At 41.1% G+C, this 24,940-nt stretch overlaps 1 protein-coding gene across 1 annotated transcript in view; it reads right to left on the reverse strand.

Moving 5' to 3' along the window:
- The window catches only part of LOC139710359 (uncharacterized), a 163,504-nt gene that overhangs the window by 14,289 nt on the left and 124,275 nt on the right, over positions 1-24,940 (reverse strand). The window contains exons 25-28 of the mRNA XM_071622282.1: positions 24,396-24,521; positions 10,620-13,889; positions 4,576-4,701; positions 110-767 (exon numbers count right to left, since the gene is read on the reverse strand). Of these exons, the coding sequence (XP_071478383.1) occupies positions 110-767; positions 4,576-4,701; positions 10,620-13,889; positions 24,396-24,521 (4,180 nt within the window). The remainder of the gene's footprint in view (positions 1-109; positions 768-4,575; positions 4,702-10,619; positions 13,890-24,395; positions 24,522-24,940) is intronic.

Genomic DNA, 24,940 nt, shown 5'->3' on the forward strand with positions numbered 1-24,940 from the left:
CTGTGTCTGTAGGAAACTTGCGCCATCCACCCGCACACACATTCGACTAAACCATCGGGTCTATGTGCCTTTAAAGGGAAAATGGTGCCTACAAGAGGTTTCTGCCCACCTTTTGGCTTTGAGTCTCCAAAGAGATCCTCATCCACTGCCAGATCAGTCAATGTTGACCGCTTGTTCTTGGTGTCGGAGGCAAAGATATCCTCATACGGTGTCTCTTTTTTGTTGGTGCTCGGCTTGCTGCTCTTTTCTGGCACTGGTGGCGTGGCAAAGATATCGTCCATGGAAGCATCTAGACGTACCTTTTGCGTACCCGCAAAGAGGTCATCATCGAGGTCGAGAGTTCTCCTCTGTTGCTTCTTGTCTCCCGACGACGGTTTAGGCGCAAACAAATCGCTCTCACCTTCTATCGAGAACGGTCGCTCCTCCTTGCTCGAGGTGACCTTCAGCGTGGACGACTGCTGCGCATCGCCGCTCGTGTTCGTGTACAAATCATCGCCGAATATGTCCTCTGGTGGGGGCACCGGCTTCTTGGGTTTTGCGGCAGGCACCGGCTCCCGAGTTCGCGGTTCCTCTGGTTTCGCAGAAGCGGAAGAGGCGCCGACGTCTGGCTGGTCCGACGCGAGGTTCTGCGTAAAGGTGCGGAAACCGTCATCTTCTCCCGTGGAGTCGCTCCAGAAGGAAGGGTTGGAGCCTGATGCGGCAGCGGCGGCCGCCTGGAGGCTCTTTCTGGACGGAGGTCTCCGTTTGGCTGATACTCTTGCCCTCGTCTGAAAGGAGGTATCAAGTGAACAAAATCCCCTTTGAAAAACACACACTAAATGATGCAAGCACAGACAACAAATTCTAACATTTGTTTTGCCGACAAAACAAGGTTAACATTGCAAACACATTGCCCAACTGCAAGCAATCACAACTCTGTCACCCCTTGCATGTTTTTTTATAGGTGAGTGTGATGAATAGAAGTCCCTAGTGTGACATTGCCTCTCATATCTCATGCTAGCAGAGAATCAAATGGTTTAAATGTCAACCGCATGTCTCTTCTTTCTTTCCCCATAGGCATATCATCATGTTGCTCTCTGAACAAAAAAAAAAAACCAAACCCTAAATAAAAAACAAACAAACACATCCAATGTACAATGGTACCTATGTTCATATGCTGGTGCACAAAGGAGAATTATTCCCAGAGTAAATCATCGTGAATGAAAGGAATGAAATTACAACAACAATGTGCAGTGGTAAGTTATGAGAGGAATTACACACCACACTGCCCTGACCACTGGGTGCTGAATTTATAAAGACATACTAACATATTAAAATGTCACATCTTTTTAATTTCTAATCTGATTTTGCCTACAAGTTTTTAATGCTCTAGCTGCTCCTACGTATGTAACTCAACTGCATTCTTTGTGGTAAAAATTTCAATGTGAGATTAAAAAGCAGCAATTTTCCAAGAAAAAACATATCCTGTTTTCAATAAGCCTCTTACAATATAAATGATGAAAATAGATCAATTGGAAATATCAGTATCTCTGAGATGGGAAAAATAAAATCTATCACATTCATTGCAGTTGTTACGCATCGCTCTAAACGAGCCAAGAAAAAGAGTGAACAAAAGTCTTTTGCATGAAGGATTGCAAACCACTCTTCACTTGTGACATTTTGCAGCCATGTGATTTTTCTTTCAAAGTGGGAGTTCACAGAATAATATCATCTCTGATCTGCTTTGGTCCATGTTGTAGCCACGATGCAACCCGGCGTCTATTGTTCGAACATGCACGGGGTGCTATCGAGTAACATCTCCAGGTACGCGGCGTTGCGCGACCTATTCCGGCGAGATAGCGCGCCAAATCAATCAACCCATTCAAAGGACTGGCCGATTCCTCTTGGCACAGTCGCAAATTAATTGCACTACCCCCTAAGAAGTTGGCAAGGTTGTTTGACTACATTGGTGGTGGAGTGCGTCTATTGTTTGTAGTGACGCGAGGACAAGGAGGCGGTGTGGATGATCCTCCACGTTGCCAATTTGTCTGGCTTGGGTAATTATCTCACACTCTGATCACACTCTGATCACATGATTTCACCTATCGGGCTTTTATTATTTCTGCCAACCTAACGGACTCCAGACTTCCTTTGGCACTGCCTGCTTTTTCAAGCATTTGAGAAAATCAGCTGTTTTTTTTCCCAGCTCAATTTCTTAACTGTATTTTTGTCAGTAGTTATACTGACAATGTTCCCTTCCTTCCCCCCCCCAAAGTATTTGCATGGGCTTAGAGCTGATTCCAAACCCCCCTTCCACACACACACACACACACAAAAAAAAAACAAACCCCACACATTTTTACACAAAAGTTGAACAACATACAACATCAAATACTTGTTTGGGGAGTTTAGCCATATTTCTCCTATATTTGTGTGTGCACATGTATATGTGTGATGAGGGGGAGGGTGTGTTTTCCTATTAGAGCCAAGCAGTTTTATTTGGCATTTGCGAGTAGGACTAAAGCCACATACATTTGGCTCCAATGAAGGAGTCTTGGCATGAAGCATTCTACAATTGTATACTGATGAGAAAAAGCACCCAGATTTTGTAGTCAGCACGTATGCAACTAACACAGTGAAATCACAAATGTCAAACACAGGTCTAGACTGCGCACTGTATACACCGTATATTCTGCAAGGTTTTTATTTTCCCCAAATTTTGTGAGCTGGGGTCTATTGACAAATTTAAACACGCATTATTTAAAAACATCAACTCTGATTCTGACAGGAACATAATGTGCACGCACACATTTCTCCTTTCATTGCTATACTCCCCGATCATGATGAATTAAACCGCTTGCAAAATTGCTGGAAAGTCCTGACTTGCACGACAAACTTTTGTGGAAATTAGCGTTCTCATGAAAATGGCATATACAGTATATCAGCACAATGTCAGTGACTCATTTGCTGAAATGTGGTGGTGACCAATGCCCTTTGCGGATTGAAACCCCTACCAGGCAGATTAATTGTCCAGTGCATAGCAGCACTGCACTAACAAATAGGAACTCTTATGCCTCTGATTCCCCAACAGCAGAAATGTTCTGAAGAAAGTTAAAGTGCATAATCCCTTCTTTCAAGTCACATAATCACACTAGATTAAAAAGCACATCTAACACATTACGGGTGGGGGGGGGGGGGGAGGGGAGGGGTATCATACAATGTGTTTTGTTAGAACAGCATTATGAAACAACACATCACTGCAGCCCTCGCCAAAGGTATTGACTCTGTTTAATCCTCTTATTTCTTTGATGAACTACTAGCAAGAGAGCATTACTAAATAATGTGTTTGCTTCGGCATGTTTACATTGCATGAGAAGAAAGCAAGTCTTCATGAATGGCAGTCTCGCAATTTTGCCCGGAAGTGGCTCCTGGCAAATTAGATGTTATTGTAGCAGAAAAAAAAAAAAAAAAAAAAAACCAGACTGGAAAATATAAGACTTATCTAAGAGTAAACACTAACATTGTGCAACATGCATATATGACAGTGTCAAAGAATTGTAGTTCACAGAAACAAAAAATACATTTAAGACACGGTGGAAATGTGGATATCACATGCTGCTCATATATAATAATACTGCAATCCTACTGTGATGCAGACATGGCATGGTACTACACTGTACTTTCAGTCAGAATGTGATAGGGACATGGTTATCGGATGTAATCCCCCCCCCCCCCCCCCCGAAGCGGGGCTGTTCTCCTTGCTATTGTAGTGCCTCATTGACCTAGCATGAAATTACACTGCTCTCTGGACATTGTACCATCTTCGCAGAAGAAGAAGAAAAAAAATCCCCAACCTATTTGCAATCACACCATGACATCAGGGTAATCTCTCCTCTCATGTTAAAGTGGTAATACGCTTCCCCCTCCTCCTCCTCCCTCCTTTTTTACCAGTCTCCCTTCCGAGGGCACTATTTCAAATGAGTTCAGAATTCACTTCCACTATCTCTGCACACATCCATAATATGCGCAGGATGAAAACCAGACAGCAATACATTTTTTGTCTCTGATTTTCTTACACTATAACCTACATGTGCAGTTACTGTCTTCCTGATGAACACTGATCTAACATCAAAGTTTTACATTGATATCCTGATAAAATGCTAGTGTGCTGCATAAGATTCCCTTTTGACAAAATTTGCCAAACACTCATTAACCTGCTACATTATTGTAATTGTGGGTATCTTCGTGAAGAGCAGATGATCGGGCATTTTCTTGAGTTGTTGATTTTACACTTTGTGTTTTTCTAATCATTACGAGAATTGCCAAGAAAAAAAAAAATCATAACGTAAGGTTCAGATCAAAGTGTGACTTTTAAAACAAACCATTGTTAAAACAGTGCCTGAAATGAGACCAGTACCCCCAGGAAAAAACAATAATGGAACTAGTAGTCACCTGATGTTGCAACGGTACAACAAGTACAGTGTATGATGGCAGGGGTTGAACCCTAGTCCTTCTCACTGAAAGCTTAGTACACAATCAACTGGACTATAACACCTCCAAACCACATCCTCCTCCTCCTCCTCCTCCTTCTCTTACCTTTGTTGGGTTGTCCAGCGTCTTGAAGTTGGCGGGCTGGTCAAATCCAACGGACGCTGACGCCGGTCTCGCAGCGGGAGGGGCTGCTCCTGGCCTGAGGGCCGTGGGGTCAATTGCCATGTTGGCCTAGGAAAAGTGTTGGTAGTCATCACATATATCTCATAAGTTCAGCATTCCCACTTTATCATAGCATGGCAGTGTTGCAACAACCATAGTGACATACTATAAAAAAAAAGAACTGTATCAATGTAACAGTTATAAGGCCCTGGTAAACTCATCCAATGTTACATAAAAGGAAAAAATGGCATCTGCTTTGAAAGTAAAAACAAAATATGATATTTGAATTACATCCTGCCTAAAATTCACAATTTTGTTTAAATATTTGGAACTTTTTAGTTTGAGCATACACATTACACTGTAGTGCTTTGAATAATCCAACAGTGTTGAAATGTCCAGTTCCTTTCAAATTTCAAATATAAATCAAAATATATCTATAGTAGATATGGAAGGGGTAGTAGCTAACAAATTGCATTTAAACAAACATTCTGTACATTTCTCTCAACCCCTGTCTCAACTCAATTTATCACCAAAGATATTCCACTGAAAGTCCCTTCAATAAGATAAAAACAAACAATACAACAAAATAAAACAAAACAAAACAAAACAAGATTTGGAATAGTTTTCATTTTTAAGCTCAAATGTTATGTTTTCAAGTGTTTGACTAGTGAACTGTTACAATGAGATGCACAAGATACTTTTACATGTGATGGTGAAACAGCCTATCCAGTTCTGCTTTTAGTTAAACACAGTAAGTACCATATGTACAATTAATGCTGCATGCTTTAAAATGGAAACATGTTGCTTGCATTCATAGAATAATCAATTGCTTTTGGAACTGTCTGGTATGATGCGAATAAGAATAATACATTCACAGCATAAAGGGTTACATACACTGTGTACACAAAAAATGGAAGAAAGATAAATAAAAAGAAATGTATGCAGTGCACATGCAGTCTATGTTAATCAAATGAAAATGTGACAGGCCACCATGAGAGCCTAACAAAGTCAGTGAACATCAATTTCTAATTTGAGTTTTCCAATTGAGTTTTCCAATTTCCAACTGAGATTTTCCACATTGTCAAGACTCTTCATTTTCAAAAGATGTTTACCAGTAATCTGTTCCAGATTACCATCACATCATTTATGAAAACCTGCCACAGAGATGTGGCAAAATGTAAGCAAGCAAGCAAATCAGCACAACTTTGACAAAATTCATTTAGAAATTGACAAGTTGTCAGACATGCATATGACTAGATAGTTAAATCCACAAGAGTTTATTTCAAACATCAGTTACATATTTCCTAAAAAAGGGAAATATACCTATTTTCAAAATAATTCAACACTTTTATCCTGTTACAGGAGGTTGTGACAATTTCACAATAAAACCCAAATACTTATCAAAATATGTAACAAATATTTTTCTAACCTAAGTCACTATTTTGGCATATTTCTTTCAAGATTTTACACAAGTGACTTCATCAGGTTTATGTGGTGACCTGTCACAAAACAAAAGAAACACAAAATTCAATCAAATGAAATATAAATTATGATTGGCAATCACAAGAACTTGTTACCATAATTAGCACACACAGTCACATACATACATTGTTAGTATATGTATATATATATTCGGATATTGTAAGAATCAGGTTTATGTGGTGACTTGTCACAAACAATGGGTAACAGAAAATGCAATAAATGAGATGAAATATAAATCATGAACGGCAATCACAAAAACTTGTTAGTGGCATAAGCACAAGCTTACATGCACAAACACTGTTAGTAAATATATTCTTTGTTGTCTTCAATACAAAAGAATCATCAGAAGAAAGAGAGGAAAAAGAGAAACTTGTCAGAAAGAGCGAGACAAACAGACTGACAGAACTATAGCTATTGCATGATGAATTGTGCCTTGCATATCTAGTCACGTATTCATTCATAACACGATGCGGCGTTAACATGTGACTCTGACTATTTGAGATTCTGTTTTTTCAGTAACAAATCTTTCAAATCAGAATGAATCTTTCAGATCAAAATGAATCTTTCATATCAGAATGAATCTTTCAGATCAAAATAAATCTGTATCCATTTATTGAAAGATTTTAAAGCACACTCTCAGCAATGGGCGTGGTGTGCAGTGTCTTAAATGAACAAGGACCAAAAAAGAAAAAGAAAAAAAAATGCACTGTCATACTTGGTCAAAGTGTTCACACAATAGCAATGGCCAGAACTACTACCCATACTGCACAATGTGTGTGATTTGTTGATTTGCTAGCTGTGGAATGTCAACAGCAAATGAGGCTATTAAGTTTGTATGCAGAATCATGCAAATACGATTGTAATGACTGCATCTGTAGCAAATAAGGCTGTGTTCCTCAGGATTTTATGAGAAATGCACATGTATGAACTACCCGTGTATGTAACACATATCAGCTACTCAAAGTCAATTGAATAATCTCCCCCGAAAGATGGTGATTTCATTCCCCCAATCCCTTGCTCTATTTAACAAATCTGCCTCCTCAGAGAACAATTACGAGACCTGTGGTTTGTAAGATGCTTGGTGGGCGGAATGACAAGAGGTTGGAACTAAACAATTCTTCCCCCCCCCCCCCCCGATGTGGCGCTTTCAATGAAAATCAATTTCCCCAATTGAAACATTGGTTTGCGCTCCTTCTGAGCTAAGAGAGGCCGAGCACATGCGTCACTGTTGGACAATGCAATCATTCTGAATGGTTGGTTGCCATGGCGATGCAGTGGATTCGGAGTGCCTGAGTGGCAATTTTGCAACTTCAACAGCTTTGGCAATACCTTTTCTCACACCAGTATCGTGCGCAATTTGGATGTTGCCATGCTATTTTCAAAGTTGTTTTCGACAAGAGCGAGCTCATTCAAGTTCCCTACACCCCCCACCCCCCCCCCCCCCCCCCATCACCACCATCAGGGTTCTGACATGTTGAGCAATTATAACAGGAGAACTGATTGAATTCTGCTTGATTAAAAGTGCAACGGCACTGCATCTGTTGCTTCTCAATACAACACCAATGTTGTGATGATCAGGTAAAATTGTACAAGGGATGGAAGGCTGAAACCACATCCAAACAGTTTCAATTGATGCAATGTGATGCAAGGAGGAATGAACATGAGTAAGAAGGAGAAGATGCTCCCCCCCCCAAAAAAAAAAGGAAAGAAAAAAGGTTATCCTTTGGACCTAGCTTTGCGATGAATGCTCATTCTTTTGTTTCCGCACACGTCAGAGCTCTGCCTTGATTTGGTATTATAATGTCTCCTTCCTTTCCCCCCCGACACACGCTTCCTCCGAAAATTCCCCATCCACAGTTTATCGAATTCTCCCGAGAAGCGTGGCCACGCACCGTGAGTGTCATTCACTTTACGTCAGCTTTTATTGTGCGTGGACAGATGGCGCACCAGCTTTCTCCCTGAGAACCGGTTTCCAAAGACCGAGATGGAAAGGCGGGATGAGGATTGGGGTTGGGTGGAGCGGGAGAATGCTTCACTGCCCTTCACTTGCATTGTGCTTTCCACATGAAATAAGTCTTAGCATGGTTTTCAATTTGCCCCTTCCTTTTAATAACCAACTGACCTACATCACTGATTTTTTATGGCTTATTCCTAATAGATAGTGTCCATGACAAAATGGTTACTGAGAATATGTGCGTCAGAGGGCAAAGGCCCGATAAATGCAATAAGACAGGTACGACCTTCTGACTGAAAAACAACATGAAAACAAAAATAAATACATTAAAACAAATGTTGCAGAACTGAAAAATGGTATAAAGAAGCAGACAAAAAAAAAAAGAGACAGATGTATTGAAAAAAAAATGACGAGAGAGAGAAAGGGAAAGAGAAGTGTAAGAAACAAGCAGCACAGTCCTAAAAGAGAAAGGGTAAAGAGTACAAGAAAACATGCATCAGATATTTTCTGCATGCAATTAAACAGAATGCATGATTTCAGAGCAGGTATCAAAGTGTCCATAGTCATTTCTGCATGCCACCGACAAGCAAATGAACAAGAAAACAAACATGCCAAAAAATAAACAGGAATATTGACATATCTTGCATTAATTACATGCTGTCATACAAACTGGAAGAAAGTGATGACACTTAAATTTCTTTATACAACCATGAAGGAAGATGGAGTTTGACTGAAGAGGCATTATAAACTGCCTCTGTACAAGCTACAACAGAGAGATCCACTTCTGCATTCTTAGATAACAAGGTAAGCAGTGGCAAAAATTTCATCAATGCAGATGACGCCAGGGGCGTAAAAATCCACTTCATTAGAAATATGACACAATTTCAACAAGTATCTACTCTTCATGTACAAAAACGCAGAGTGCCTTTACGATGCAACCTTTAACGAGGTGTTGCGTACCGCTAACAGTACAACAGCTCACCTGTAAATTCAGAGCCTCGCTCTGCAAACAAATAAATAAATCATCGTATACTCTTTCCTCTAACCATACACACTCTTCAGTATTTATCGTTCATTACACCGTGTGCAGTCTTGGGGCACACTAATGACTCTTCAAGGAAAAAAAAAAGACGGTACGGAACTTGAGCCACGACGCGGACACAGGCAACGTGCCTGGTCGATCGCCCGCTTTATTCTGAGAACAAAAAGCCCAAGCTTTCACCTTGGAATCTCCACTCCCTCGCCTTAAGAAATCAGAGCAAGGTCAGGCCAGGTTCCTTTGAGGCAACAGTTACTGCAAACACTATCAAAAAAAGAAGAAAGAAACAATGACCAAAAAAATACCCAAAGGATGAAATTAGGTTGATATTGATTTTGCCCGTCTATCAGTGGCCTGACATTCTATACTCCCATAAACTCTTCCCCCCCCCCCCAAGTTTTTCTTGGCAAAACGTTGTTTACACCATAGCAACTTTTGTTTCCCTTATGCCTCTCCTAGCAATGACAGAGCCTTTTTCCCATACAGGTTGATCAGTCTCAAAGGCCTTAACCCTTTCTGTGTCAGGAACTTTGGACGGTGTGCACAACGCTATGCTAATTGGTACAAAAGGCACACGGTGGGCTTAAAGATTAATTGTGCAGAATTCATAGAGGAAATACAGACATTAAAAAAAAAAACCCACTTGCAATATTTTTGTGGAATGAATGGGCACTTTTTGAATAATGAGAAATTTTTCAGAATTGAAAGAAATTTGAACAGATGTTTGTGTTGTGATCAGATTTGTTTTGATTACATTTTCGGTAAATGTTGACTAAAACTGCTACTTTTCATGGCAAAAACACAGCTTTGAAGCAGAGAGAGTAGGCCTATGGCTAATAAATTGTGAATAGATCTGTTAAGCTTCTTTTCTTACGTCTAATCTTTTGGTTTGCCAGTACACAATATTACATACAAAAGAGAGATAACTTGAAATAAAATATCACTTTAACACAGTTATATACCTTGCATTACTGTACTGTCAAATGACCTCGCTTCACAAAGCCAACCTTATCGACTTAGTAACACATTGTCTTTACTGCTCACTCTGACCCCTGGAGGCCAATAATGAAAACACAACCCTATATACAGAACTAGTTGTTTGTAAGCAATCCAAATATTTAAAGCTAACCTCCAGTGCAAAGAAGTGGATGGCATCTTCACTGGACATGCCTTTTCAGACTGTCATATTGACCAATGGATGAAACTGAGAACATATATCAAACTCGTTCCATGTGAAATACAGATATCATGTGAACAGGGTACTCTCAACAGTCTAGCTGGAAATTAATGTTGTGAAAGGGAAGCTTCAAGTAAATGATTCTTGTGACCTTGGAAACTCGATGACATTATTAAACTTGGGGCTAATTGTAATCAAGTTCTACCCTTTCTTCCAGCAAAACCTACAAACTATGCATCCAAGAAAAGTTAAGTCATGCTTGGTTTTAAAAGACCAAGACCATGCTGTTCAGAACTCTCAAGCATCTTGCATGCAAGCGCAGGCCCATTTCACACCTTAAACATTTCCGCTTTCCTCCACACCGAGCCTACGCTGGATGAAGCCGTTCCAGATGGGGTGTATGATGTTGCAGATGAGGTTGCTGGCTCTGCCGCGGGTGATGGTGATGGTGATGATGATGATGAGGATTGAGAGTTGGACTGGGGAGCTGGACCAGCTACTTTCTTGGGTGACTTCTGCGGATTCTTGCTTGGCTTTGGGAGTGGTTTTGGGGGTGGTTCCTTGATACTGCGTTTTGACAGCAGACCACGGAAACCAAACGGGGCTGAAGAATTCTGGGTTGGCGGGGCTGGTTCGGGAGGGGTAGGTATGGGTTTGCCCTTCTGCTTCTTAATTTTGCTGGGGCGGGGAAAAGTGAACCCTCCGGAGAATGGGAGATCATCTTTCTTCTCCGGGTGGTGAGGGGAAGGGGTCCTGACAATATTGGATTTGGCAGAGAATGAGTAGGACGGTGTTCTCCTGATACACGCCTCAAATTTCCCCGAGACTGCAGCCACTGGTGGTCTCTTCCATTCAACATCACTTGTCCCCCGGGGACTGGTAGGTCTTTGAATGGGAGGGGGCTCACCATGGTGGTCGTCGTGCCCATTTTGCCGAACAGGACTCTCTGTCTGGAGGTTCCACTTGGGACTTCCCGGCTGCCTCGGATGGTGGTCGCTCTCGCCATTGGGAAAGCCACTGCTACATCTCATGTCAGGGACGGCTCTGGGAGACCTACGATGGATTGTGGGGCTACCTTTCCTAGATAGTCTGGGTGATGCTGGCGGGGAGGCGTGATCCTCCTTGTTACTAAACATTGCTATTTTCTGAATGAGTGACATTTTGCAGAGCTCATTTGGCGGACAATGATCGTCATCGCCCTGCGATTGCCTTGTGTTTTCTTTTCCTACCTTTCCATGATTTTTGCTACTTACTTTGTCACTTGGTCCCATTTTCTGGGAGTAGCCTGAACTGTTTGAGTTAGAGGAGTTTGAGGAACACACAGAGTTATTGTGTGCATTGTTGTAGGTGTTGGTGGAACTCTGTGAACTTACAGTGGTGAATGAGTCGTGTGAATTGGCAGATATGTTTGACAGGTTTAGTGAGTTGAATGAGAACTGTGAACACGTGGAAGAGTTGGAAATGATGGACATGTGTGCGCTCACCGCAACATTGTTAGAGTTAGTTGTGTTTGAGGATTTGTGATACGGCGGGGAATTAGCAAAGTTGGATAGGATGTGCCCACTGAGATCTCTTGGAAGGGAACCTCCAGGTCTTGTGGGCTTGGCAAGGACTGGAGGAGGAACGGGAGCTTTGCTTGGCTTCTGTGCGGGAGGTGGGGGCTGTTTTTTGGGAGCTTTGGATTTACCGGTTGAAGGGGGAGATACTGCTGGGGGTCTGGGAGGACCCCTCTTTGGACTGACCTCATGATGGCCATTGACTTGGTGAGGCTTTGATTCTTTCAATGCTCTGGCAGCATTTCTCGCGTGGTGCTCTCGAATGGCATCAACAACGATATTGTCATCGTAGTCCTCGACTTCATTCTCTATGTCTTTGGCAAAGTTGTGCTCAAAAGCATTGCCATTACCCTGGCGGTCCCCATTGGATTTTGAACTGTGGATGTTGGTGTCTGCAAGGTATGATATTGGGGGAGGCGGAGGGGGAAGATCGGCATCCCACCGATCGTCATCTATGTGGTTGTTGGTCTCGCCCTGGAGGGCCTTAGATGGAATCCCATCAGTTCCTGCCATTGAGTTTCTCACGGGACTCTGTCCACTTGTGTTGTGGGGATCCTGCAGTCGACTTCGATGGGTCTGTATCTCATCTTCTATTCTAGCTTTAATATCATGTGACGTGTGACCTTTTGCTAATACTCTAGGAGATGTCTCTTTTCTGTAACCATTCTTGAGAACTTGTGCACTGAAGATTGGCATGTCATCTTTTTCAAAATCAAGTGACTGATCTGACAAAGGACTCCCAACAGGGGAAGGCCCTGGAGACTTGTTCTTCCTATCTGCATGAATGACAAAGGCTGACTGAGCATTTGACTTGAGCGCCCCTGAATGGAGGCCCTTGGGACTTACTGGTTCTGAAATTACTGGTCTGTTCTTTGAAGTTGGTGGAGAGCAGGTTTTGGAAGTGAGGAACTTTAGGGGAGGGGGACGAGCGGGCACCTTCTTCATGGGTTTGGTTTCGGGCTGAATTCTGTTATTTGTCAGGTCCTTGACACCTTTGTTCTCAAAAAAGGATGGTGCAGGCCATTCCGCTGTATTTACTTGTATTTTCTTGATTGGGGAGAACTTTGATGTGTTGGAGCGGTCCTCGGGTCTCCCGTCAGTACTGTGAGATCTAAGTCGCCTCAGCAGCTTTGGGCTGGCTGTGGGAATGTTGTTGTTCATGTTTGATGGGTATGAGCTTGGAGGTTTGGGAAGAGGGCTGGGAAGGCGAGGGGGGCTCGGTGGAGGTGGAATCTGATTTTCTGATGGAGTTGACTTCTTTGGTAGGACATGGGGAGGGGGAGGTGGGAAATCATCATTATTCAGGTCATCCAGAAAGGATGGCGGCCTCGGGAATTCTACTGGACTGGGGATTCTATTTACAGGAGAAGGGGGTGGAGGCAAATCATTGGTAACCGAAAGTGATGAATTTCTTGGAAGGGTGGGGGGTCCTTTGGGCTTGTTCTCTTTGAGATCATAATCTGGAGGTGGAACATTTGGAGGGCTGGGAAATTTGGGGAGCGTTGGTGGGGGTAAATGATTGAGTGGTTTTGGTGGAGGGGGTGGCTCACTTGGCGGTCCTGGGAATTTGGGTAATGTAGGTGGAGGTTCATGAGAATTGCGATTATATTTGGGAAGAGTTGGTGGCGGTGGATCGTGAGGCGGACTAGGAAATCGCGGCATGGTTGGTGGAGGCTCCTTCGGAGGACTAGGAAATTTCGGGAGTGTTGGTGGAGACGGGGGTATACACTTCTTGTTGCTTGGACCATGGTTTCCGCGGTTTGGGGGCTTCAGGGCCACTTGGGGGACCCTGGAAATTGTGGCTTGGGGGGCCCGGGGAGTAATGGCTGTCTGCACTGCCCCATCCTCGTCTGTCGGCGAGGATTTAGGACGGTATCGCCGCTGACGGGAATGCACACCGTTAGTCTTCTGGATGGCAATTGGCGGACTAGATTTCAATTTGGTCTGCGGAGCTTTGCTGGCCCCATTCCTTGTGGGAATAGCGCTGAGGTCAGGAAAGGATGGCTTGATGGGCATTATAACCTCTACAAACTTGGGCAGAGCCGATCCCTGGTGAGGTGATGTGGGGGGAAATAGTTTGCAAAGATTCACTTTCACATACCAAACTCAGACAGCACATTGCAATAATTTGTATTTGCATTTGTTTTTTTTTTCTTCACATCAAAAACACAAAGCACTTTAAACAGACAAGTCATAACGATCAAACATTTGCAAATTAGCAATAAACACTTTGCTTCATATTTGAACCATAAAGTTCAACAACAACAACATACAAAACGGTCATTTTGCAGCCCATGCTTTATCTCATGCAAATATCATCTTCATTTTACAAGAGTGATATTAAACCTAAAGATCTATTTGAGCACCTAACTATGCTAACTACAACAATAAAAACAAATCACTGTACCATTGATTAGTTGCATTACTCAGCATGCACTATATAGCTATCAAACACAGAAATACCAGAGTTCATACAAATTTTCTCTGTAGATGCACATCCTATGAAACTTCAACTGACCTGTTTTTTTCTCAAAAGCTGGCATGCATATCATGCAATACAAGTTCAGTATAGCTCAACTCAGTATACCTCAAACAGCTCCCCCCCTTTTTTTGACAGGAAGACTTTCATTCAATTATTTAAACGGAAAGACAACACAGGGTTGTCTCATAAGAAAAAAAAAACTGCAAAAGAAATCTCTGGAAGGCAAGAATTCACTATTGCACAGTTGGTTTGTCCTCGAATACATCTAAATACAAGAGATGGAGAGAAAAAAAAGCATCTCAGTGATTCAAATACAGTCATCACATTTCATCTTGCGCTCCTCTTACAATATACATCATCGTATTCCCTAACAAACACATGATTTTTTTTTCCTTTTAACTTCTCAAAAATAATTCACAGCTAGGAGACAGCAGCCACTACTGGTGGTCTCATTGCTCACCTATCATAAAGATTTCTGCTTTGTGCATGACACACTTGCACACATGTACATTCATTCATTCATTTTGGCATATCACAAGTATCAGGCTTACCACTGACTACTCAGGACAAATTAAGTATGATAAACACCACAACACTGGTGGGGAAAAAAAATAAGGAAGAACAAATCTCAGCATTATTTTGATACCTTACACTGACTTCCAGTATTACTCTACTTCTCACAATAAAAATACACTGTGATTGGGAGCTTACAATTCCTATCCACTTTCATTAACAATCAAATTCAAGAGGTGCGAGCAAACAAAGTGGGGTTACATAGTATATCTGACACAGCCATTACTCACTATACATTCCTTTCCACATAGTCCTTTGTTAATTCTTCAGTACAGTACACTTCTGTGTGCAACTCTGGCAACAGTAACATTTAATCACCCTGGCCGAGCACTTACCTTGCAAGTGCAGGGTTCATCAAAAACAATCAAGTCACAATTCTTTTTGAAACATTACTCACAAATGCTGAAACAACGTCTATGCGAATAATAATAATAATAAAAAAATAACCACATTATTGGAGTTAGACATAGAGCAAGGCAATCATCTGCATAATAATGAAAATTATAACAACTTATTAATAGTACAAATCACCAGAAGTCTCGCCTTCATAATTCTCTGTTCCAGCTTGTGACATGTACAATGTATTTGACACTTTCATGATACATATGACTATATCAAAAACAAAAATAAAAAATTGCGGTTTCATACATCCACAATACAAAGAATCCAACCTTTCTCCATTCCAATCACACACTTATTTTTTCACAATATTCAGGTTCCTACAATTGATATACAATCCTTGATTAAATTAGAATATATATCTATCATATTGTCTGATATGTGAAACACTTTCTTGACAATTTTGCCCAAGCACATCTACATCTACACAGGAGAACCAATTACTTTGAAAGGTTTAGAGTTGGTTTTGATACTAGATCATAGAATTGAAAACTAGGTATGGACTACAAGGGTATAGTTTGCAGGAAGAAATAAATACATAACATGGTCATGGCTGACAGCCGGCGATTTCAACATCATTCACGAAGGGAAATCAGCGAGAAGAAGGTTAGCACTTACACTAAAAGATAAAATCGTTACCCCCTGCTTGTTCTTACGAAATACGGGAAATATCTACGGTCTGGTGCCATATTCCATTCGGACTTCGGCCTCATGGAATATGGCACCAGACCGTAGATATATGCCCGTATTTCGTGAACAAGCAGGGGATAACTAATAATATTTCATAGGGGTAAAAAAATGTTTCAAGCTGTATGTCACTGACGTAACACTACCACACATCAAGTGGTTTAGAATAGCCACAAAGTAACAACGAAAATCAAGAGCACTGACATGTACAACAGATTTGGAAACAAGGCTAAAATCATACTGTAAAAACAGTTTACCTCAAATTTGTCATAAAATATTATAAAGTACAATTTCCAGTGCGCACACCTCACAGAAGCTAAAATACCAGATACACTTGGCAGTCATATACCTTGACATTCTACAAGGGCGTGGTACCAAATATTAAAACTAAATCAAATCAAGGTTACACCTCAATGGACATGTTAATTCAAGCTGATTTAAAAAGATAATGGAATAACTTTTCCTCCTCATAAAAAGAAACCACATAATAAATATGCTGTCCTTTGTAAACTAAACAACTTTTGTTTCACTCTGTAACAACACGGACATTGTACTTATGCCTTTGGTGTTTTTACTAAGTTACAAATACCCACTGCAGAAAATATTACATCATACATGGCAAGGTAAATGAAAGAGGTAGTTTATAGACACACTTCAATATGTCAGCAAAATCACACAAAAATGTTCTCAAAAGCAACATGGATGTCTGGACAATGTACTTGATGGGTCATTGCACAAAAACAGACAAACTAATACAGACAGTTCGCCAAGAGGAGGTTATCAACAGCATACAGTAGCTTTGAAAACAGCAATGAAAATAATGAGATATGGACATGGCAAACAAAAAGAACACGGCAGAGCACTACACATAGAATATGGGTATCCAAATGAATAGGGTTATGGAACACATATTGTCAGCAGCTGCAAAAAGAATACGATTAGTGCGAATACACGGAGCTGCGATTAAGATCATGAAGTGATTCATATGTTGTGAGACAGATATGGGCAGTGAGAGACAGGAATATACAGAGCAATATATATGTTTCATTTCAAAGTCATAAGCACAAATATGGATGTGTAAATATGGCAGACAAGTAGTGACAGATGCTATAGCTACACAAAGCAAAATGAAAGGAAAGGTAAGGTTAATAAGCACAGAATGCCCTTCACAGCACTGCAGCAACACCAAAAAGTGAATGTATAGAAATGTCGATACAGGAAGAGATAACCAGGAAGCAAAGAAGACAGGGCTTATTTATTGTAAGAGGGTGCTATAAAGACAACAAATAAACAATACTGATATTTAATGGCAAGAATAGTTTTGAGTTGAGGCAAAGACATGCATGAACAAAGATGGTAAAATAAATAGCAACAAAAACAAAAGCATAACGGCAAATATTTTTTCTATCACGTGGGTGAGTGATGGGAGTATGATATGAGGGAGGTGAAAATTAAACCATAAAAAGTGGATCAAATGAAAAATATGTAGGAAAAATCATTCGGAGGGCACCTTGACCTTGCTGATGGCGCCGGTGCTCTTGCCCTTAGGCGCGGCAACGGGCTTAATTCGCGGCGCGGCCACCGCGTAGTCGGGTGAATCGTGCGAGGGTGGTGACGATGGGGCGAAGAGGGGTGAGGAGGCATAGGGAGAGGGGGGCTTGGCTGCCAGCTTCAGGGGTGGTTTGGAAGGAGGGGAGGACTGTAGGAGGATGGGTTGAGTTTTTGAGTGTTTGAGTGGGACGGTGAGTTTGAGGATGATTCATGCATGTTGTAGAGGGAATGACATCATCATCGTCGTTGTTGGAGTTGCAAATGGTTGGAGGGAAGAAAGTGAGAAAGTAGGAAGAAAAAACAATGTTACATGGGTTGAAGACAAAAATAAAAGATAGTACAAGGTGAACTAACAAATGCACACAGCATCATGACAGTTGTATATAGTTTTCTTTTTACTGAAATCACTCATTGGCTCTTAACAAAAATCTAATTCACACCAGTATTGGTTAAATGTTACACAGTTTGGTCAAATACATAAAATGACAGTTATTATCCCTACATGAATGCAGAGCTTGGACACGAGAGGACGAGGCATTTTCAATGGTTTTTATTCTGGAGAGAGATGTGACGTCTTCTAAATGGATTGAATGGAACACATGTGTGCATGAATGTGCCATTGGCCAATGTAGGAACAGTGTACCTGGTGTTCACTATAGACAACAAACACTTGACTGCTTGGTGTAGAATGTGTCCTATCAACAATGACGCAATGAAAAGTTGAGATGCGCGGATGAGAGTGGCCTACGTGTCGCTCGCGGACTTAAAGGTCATCGATAAGCCCGTTGATGTCACCGTAAATGCCTACCTTGGCCTCGAAGGCGATGTCGTCGTCGATCTCCTCCTTCTCCTTCTTTTTCGTGAAGGAGGACGGGTCCATGCCGCCGAACATGGACACGGCCCCCGCGGGCGGCTTCTTGCTCTGCTTGGCGGGCGGCGGTGCGACGGAGGGGGATGATGGCGGGGCAGGCTCCTGGAGATGATGTACATCGTGTAGGTAGAAAGAGAGAAAAAGGATGGAAAGAGGGGAAAGGGAAGGGGTCATCAGGATTTGGGGTGGTGGAAAGTGGAGGAAGATCAAAGGCAATGATATTGCAGGATACGCCAAAGCGCTTTGAGACTAAGACTGTGTCTGACTTGGTCAACTTCAAACACAACTGATTCTTTTGTGCCCAAAAATTCTGTTCAGGGTCCCATTTCATAGAAGATGTGAGGATATATAGCAACTCTTGCTAGAATAGCAACCTCTCATGGCAACAGCCCATTAGGAAGCTGGATTTTTGTCATTACCATGAAGATTGCCATTCCAGCATTAGTTGTTATCATAGTATCTTTTTTTTTTTATTTTAGTGAAGTGGGGCCCTGCTCACTTTCAAATTCACATCCAGGTATTAGAGGCAACCCCCAAGGGCTGGAATAGCTGGTGACAGACATGAAACTAATATCACTGCATTGATTAGATGGCTTAATTTAGTAGCATTCAACAGTCCATTTTAAAAATCTAGCGTTACTTCAGCAAAATGTTGCAGGCGATGCAATGCAAGAGGAAAGTGCTGATTTAAAGACAAATAGCTAATGAAGGAACACAATCAGGCATAAGCTATTCTTCGTTTGACAAATCACTTGCTCAAAATATTTACAATGTAGAGCCTTCATATTCTTTTATATAATTTCTTTTCTTTTAAATTTGCTTTGTTTTGTTTCATTTCATTTCCACATTAAAAACAACAATTATTACAGTTTAATGTCATGATGTAATCATATTCATTGTGGGGGGACCAATTAAAGCCTAGTGGGCTTGATGGCAAATTATGTGTTTGTGACTAGAATTAGTATTTAAATGTCTTGTATGCACAATGTAGGAAACATTTACTGCACACATCAAAAAAGATTAAATATACTGTAAAAGTACATACTTTCGCATGAGTAATTTTTTATGGTCAGCCAGGTAAGATGAATTTCGAGCATTTTTAATTCTGCAAAATCAAGACATTCACTTGTGGAACATATGATGTGCAAAAATGTTCATGTGTTTTTACTTTCGTCCTGGTTTCTGGTCGTGCGAAATGTGCAAAAATTTCCACTTTTACAGTATTCATTTCAAATCAAAGTTATACCTGGATCTTTAGATCCAGGGACAAAAAATGAACAGAGGGCAAATGGTTTGCTCGGAATAAAAAGTGTAACGTGAAAAATATGCATATACAAGGAAAACAAGCTGACCTCTTATACAAATAGAAATATGTATTCAAATTTGAAGCAAACGTCTTCTCCTAATGGGGTAAACAAATACTGTAAAAGTGGACATTTTTGCGGTGTTGTAATTTTCGCGCATTTTGTGCAACCAAAAACTAGCGCGAAAATAAAAGCACGCGAATATTTTTGCTTGCCATATGTTCCTGTGCGTGATGTCTTGATTCCGCGGAATTAAAAACACGCGAAACTCTTCTAACCGGGCCAAGCGCGAAAAATTAGTCGCACGAAAATATCCACTTTTACAGTACTACTTGGCAGAGTGCAATTGTGAGCACTGAAAAGGGATTGTAACTTTTAACACAAGCAGCACTGCACAATCCAACACAAATACTTTATGAACCTGTAAATCATATGAATACAAGATGCAAGAGGGGCAGGGGTATTATTCACATTTGTTTTTTTTTCTCCCACACGTTAGATCAGTCATGCACTCAAGCAGCTATTAAACTGCATTGTTCATGTGGAGAAAGGGGGCTAAATATAATTAACCTTGAGGCTACAATTTGTATCTTTCCATATTTCGGTGATGCATTGTGTGCAGAGAATAGAATTAGGCTTATTGAATTAGAGACTGATGACTTACAAAGTAAACATGATATGTAGACATCTATTCAAACTATGGATGCGAGAAAATTGGCAACATTCCTGTCTGGATGGCTCAACTATCCTAAATGAAATTACAGAATATGAAATTACCAATTCCAGGAGACATTTATGGCATCCCATTTACAAGCAAGTGTTGCCACTTACAAAGCATGATGACAGCAGCATTAGTGTGGAATGACGGTATGCTTCCTTTATTACCCCGATAAACAATTACCCTTAGAGAAAGTTTTTTTTTCTTTTTTTTTATAATAAGGTTATGTTTTAATATTGGAAGCTAAATACATCATCACTACATAACTACAGATTTCATATCAGGGATGTGTAAAAGGGAAGATAGAATAGTGGTGCACTAACTTTAAGTAGTTGAAGGGATGCCTGGCAAATGGATCCTAAACTCTAAAAATGAAAATGTACTGATTGCAAGGATGAAGACGTCAAACAGTGGAGGCTTGTATTACAGAAAGTAAACCCAGAACATGCATCTGTTCATGTCTGAATTACAAGACTTTTTATATTTCGATCCAGAAAAAACATCATTCAAAAGAGGTGGCGACTTGTGTTTGTGTGTGTGTCTGTGTGTATATGGGGATATGACATGCAACACTCACATGCACTTTCATTTCACAAATAGATGCAAGTCATTATCCAATGATGGAAAACGGACTCACCTCTTTGGCCGTGGTTGAGGAATTTGCCGCGGAGGCCATGACCCCGCCACCCAGAGGATCGTCTACGCCGCCGAGCGTCGTCTTCACGTCCTTCTCGGGATCTTTCTTCTCCTCCTGCTTGTCCTTCTTCTTCCCTTCTTCCTTCTTCTTCTTCTCCGCTGTCTTCTTCGGCTTGGGCTCGGCGAACAAGTCGTCCTCATCGTCATCCCCAAAGAGCCCCGCGTTTTTGATCGGCAGTGTCTGCGACTTCTTTATCTTCTCCTTTGCTGCGGGTGCTCCTTTGGCGCTCGGCGCCGGGGGCCCCGACTTTTTGCTTCCCGCCGTCGCAAAGAGGTCGTCTTCGCCGTCCTCGTCGTCGCCAAAGAGGCCCTGACTGGCTGACGCGGAGCGTGGTTTGCGGGGCGATCCCGACTTTTCATCCTTTTCTGACTGAGTCTGATGTGGTTAGGCATAAGAGAAGTTAGGTATGCCTGTTCAACTACATAAGCTAGGAAAGAACCTCCGCACACAACATATTTGTATGGTGATGAGATACCAGCACAAAAGTTCTCAACACAGCCGAGACAATCGTTGTCAATTTCAATATGTGACACCAGCATGAACATTTCTGAATCACATTTTCATCTCTTTGAGTGTCAGTCAGTAAGAGAGACACTCCCAAGGAGCAACAATTGAGTGTGGATAGAAAAGATCTCATTAGGGTAGTGACACTCTCATGAACAGAAGTCACAGAAATCATGTTTTATAACATCATTCAAGGGGAAAAACCACCCATTTTGTTTTGTTTTTTCAGGTAAACTGGCTTTGTGAATGCCTTTACATAGAAATATGGCACTGCCTTTGTTTGATGCACTTATAAAGTGATGTTTGTGTTAGCATAGAAGCAGAGAAAAAATGACTACTTACAGCCGCTTGGATCTAACTCAGAAATCACATTGTTGCTCCTTGGTGTATGTTTTGTATAAGTTTTGCAGTTACATTATATAAAGATCAAGCACTTTTACAAAATGAGCAAAAGCATAGATATGCAAACAAATCACACAGGCCAAAACATTTTTGCATACAATGTATTTTCATGTTTTCCTGTCTCACAACATGATTCCTATTTCCTTTTTCACAGAGTCTTTTGTGTTGTCATTTAGACTCGTCATTCTGCCTCCTTCAAAACTGGTAACAAGAATCGGGCACTAGTAGTGCACAAAAACTACGCTGACATTGCAAACACACATAGCATCAACAATGCACCAACTTCAAGGCTCTACACTCTAACCGACAGTGATGTTGTACACTCCGATACATATTAACAATACAGCACCTGTGTGTGAAAGATAGTTGAAATAACATGTTTTCTTGGGTAAGAATCCAGTAAGGAAACTTTCACATCAACACTGACACTGTAAGTGTTGAACACGTGTTACTCTTAACAACCTAGTCCACAGGTGAGGTATACTGAGTGGCAAAACATAATCAACTTGTGAATCATTTAATGTGTCAAACTCATATACTTGCATTCAACAGGCAGAAAGAAAGAAATTGCAATACAGGCACAAACTTAAATGGGGAAAATAACTTTGAAATTCACAAGGTCATTATGATAATTCAAAAGTCACATCATCAACAATTCAGTTCATGGAAAATGACTCTTTCTTGATTTGTATTGGACTTGGTAATGGACTTGTCAATAGCTTTCAATTTTGGTGAATGAATACGGATCCCAAAGGAGCTACAATGTACAAGTACGAATGAATTGTGCAACGGCACCACTCCTGTGACTAAAGTTGCAGTTCCTGTCCAGAGGCAATCACTAATAGGATATTTTGTTTGTTTGTTTTCTGTTTTCTATTTGCTCCTGTGGCCAAAGCAATTCTGTTTGTGGCAGTCTTGCGGCTTATCTTCAGCTGGGTCATAAACATTCATACACAGTGACTATGTTTGCATGGCACCTTGTGATTTTTCAAAGTCAATTTCCCCATCATGATAAAATCCTTGTTCCGACATTGCCAATTGCAAAGTCACATTCAAGAAAAGTTACGCTGATAATTGATAAAAGAACTCACAGAACTGAGTTTTATTCCTAAAACATGTAGGAAGGTAAATAGTTCTTGTGGTTGAGAATCAATCACAAGGTTATTTTCATTTGACGAAGCCAAGTTTTGAGGCTCTTTTCTTTTCCCTGTCTCCATTTCTTGCAAAGCGAGGTCAGATGTATTGCAGCATTTCCATTATATCACAACTGAGAAACAATTGTCTTACTTGTTTTTTTTTTTTCTTCCTTTTTTGCTGAGGGTCAAGTACAAGTGAATGTGAAATGCATAACAACAAGCAAAACACCGCCTCTTCAGAAGGTTAAAGAATTGTTCAAATGTTTTTGCCAAGGACGAAGAGGTACAACAGAATATAAGAGCAACACTTGTTATTAATGGCAATGCCAGATCAAGTTTTTTTGTTTCTTTCTAGCTTTTTTTTAAGGGGGGGGGGGGGTGGGCAGGTCACGTGATTGCATAGGCAAAGATGCAGTACTGGCAAGAAGGACTCAAAAATCAAACTTTGCGTTTAAATCCCTGTGTCACTTACTTCTTCATTGCTTTTATCTATTCATTCATCTATGTATAATTTTATAAATTCCTCTTTTTTATTATTTTCATCTTTATTTTTTTTTCTGTATAAGAGAATCAACCCAAACAGAGTACGAGCAAAGGTTTTGTGCACACTACATGTTTTTCGCAGGTTCAATTTCTACTGACTACTATGCATGTCGAGGATCAAATGATAGTAGTGCAAAGTTTATGCGCTCACTACTTAAGATTAAAAATGTAGCAAACTTTCTTGTAACATACTTGAAAGAAAGATCTGTTAAGTGGCTAGATTCACCATGCTAAAAATATCTCAAAATTAAAAAAAAAAAAATCAGCTGTCTCCCTGAATGCAAGTGAACCTGGTTACACCCGCACATCCTTTACTTTTACTGTATATACTGGTACAATGTCATGAAAAGTAGGCAAAGAAATCCACACATACACAAATTTAGAGCCATCTTTTTCAGAGGTAAAAACATAGTCTTAATATGACTGCAGAAACTGTTGATTTTTGCCCTCTCTCATTACATGTAGAAAAGAGCATGAAGAAACAATGGCAACAACAAAAGTACATGCTGAGAAGACATCTGCATGTGTATGTGTGTGTGGTGGCTTTGAGTGTAGACTTGCCAGTACTGCACGCAAAGAATGCATGCATGCTGTAAAGGAAGGAGAGGGGGGCAGGGGGGTAGCATGCAAGCAGACGGGGGAATACACTCCCTCCTCCTCCTCCTCTTTCCCCCACGATAGGACCCACCTTGGGCTGGGGGACGGGCGTGTCCGAGCCGAAGAGGTCCACCCCGGGGTTCTCCTCGTTCTTCAGCCCAAAGAGGATGGCCTCGTCATCGAAGATGCTCTTGCTCTTGGTCCGTCTCCGGGACAACTGGAGGAGAAACGGAGGATGCGGGGAAAATGTGAGGATGGATGTGCTGCTCTTAAATTGATTCTCAAAGTCAACAATATGCACACAGGGGGGAGTTAATGATTGAATTTTGTTACATGCTCAAACACTTGGCCACTATTTGCCAAGTTGTAGATTTGTATGCATTTGACTACTTTACCAAAAACCTGTCTCTAGTGTGAATTACTGCAACATTGCTCACACAAAAAAATCTTGATCAGACAAAAAGTACATGTATAGGGGAGGGGTATATGTCCTCCCTCTTTGCTGGCAACAACTTTGAAGACAAATGTGCCCATCATGAATGTCAGCATGATCATGGATGTTCCAATGGGCATACAAGTACAGCAAGAGTTATAATTTGGTCACTACCAGTTTGGCAAGTTCAAGATACCCTGCAT

The sequence above is a fragment of the Diadema antillarum genome, unplaced genomic scaffold (assembly GCF_040938485.1).
Source record: "Diadema antillarum isolate AM-2024a unplaced genomic scaffold, OU_Dant_1.0 seq00001523_RagTag, whole genome shotgun sequence".
NCBI classification, from domain to species: domain Eukaryota; kingdom Metazoa; phylum Echinodermata; class Echinoidea; order Diadematoida; family Diadematidae; genus Diadema; species Diadema antillarum.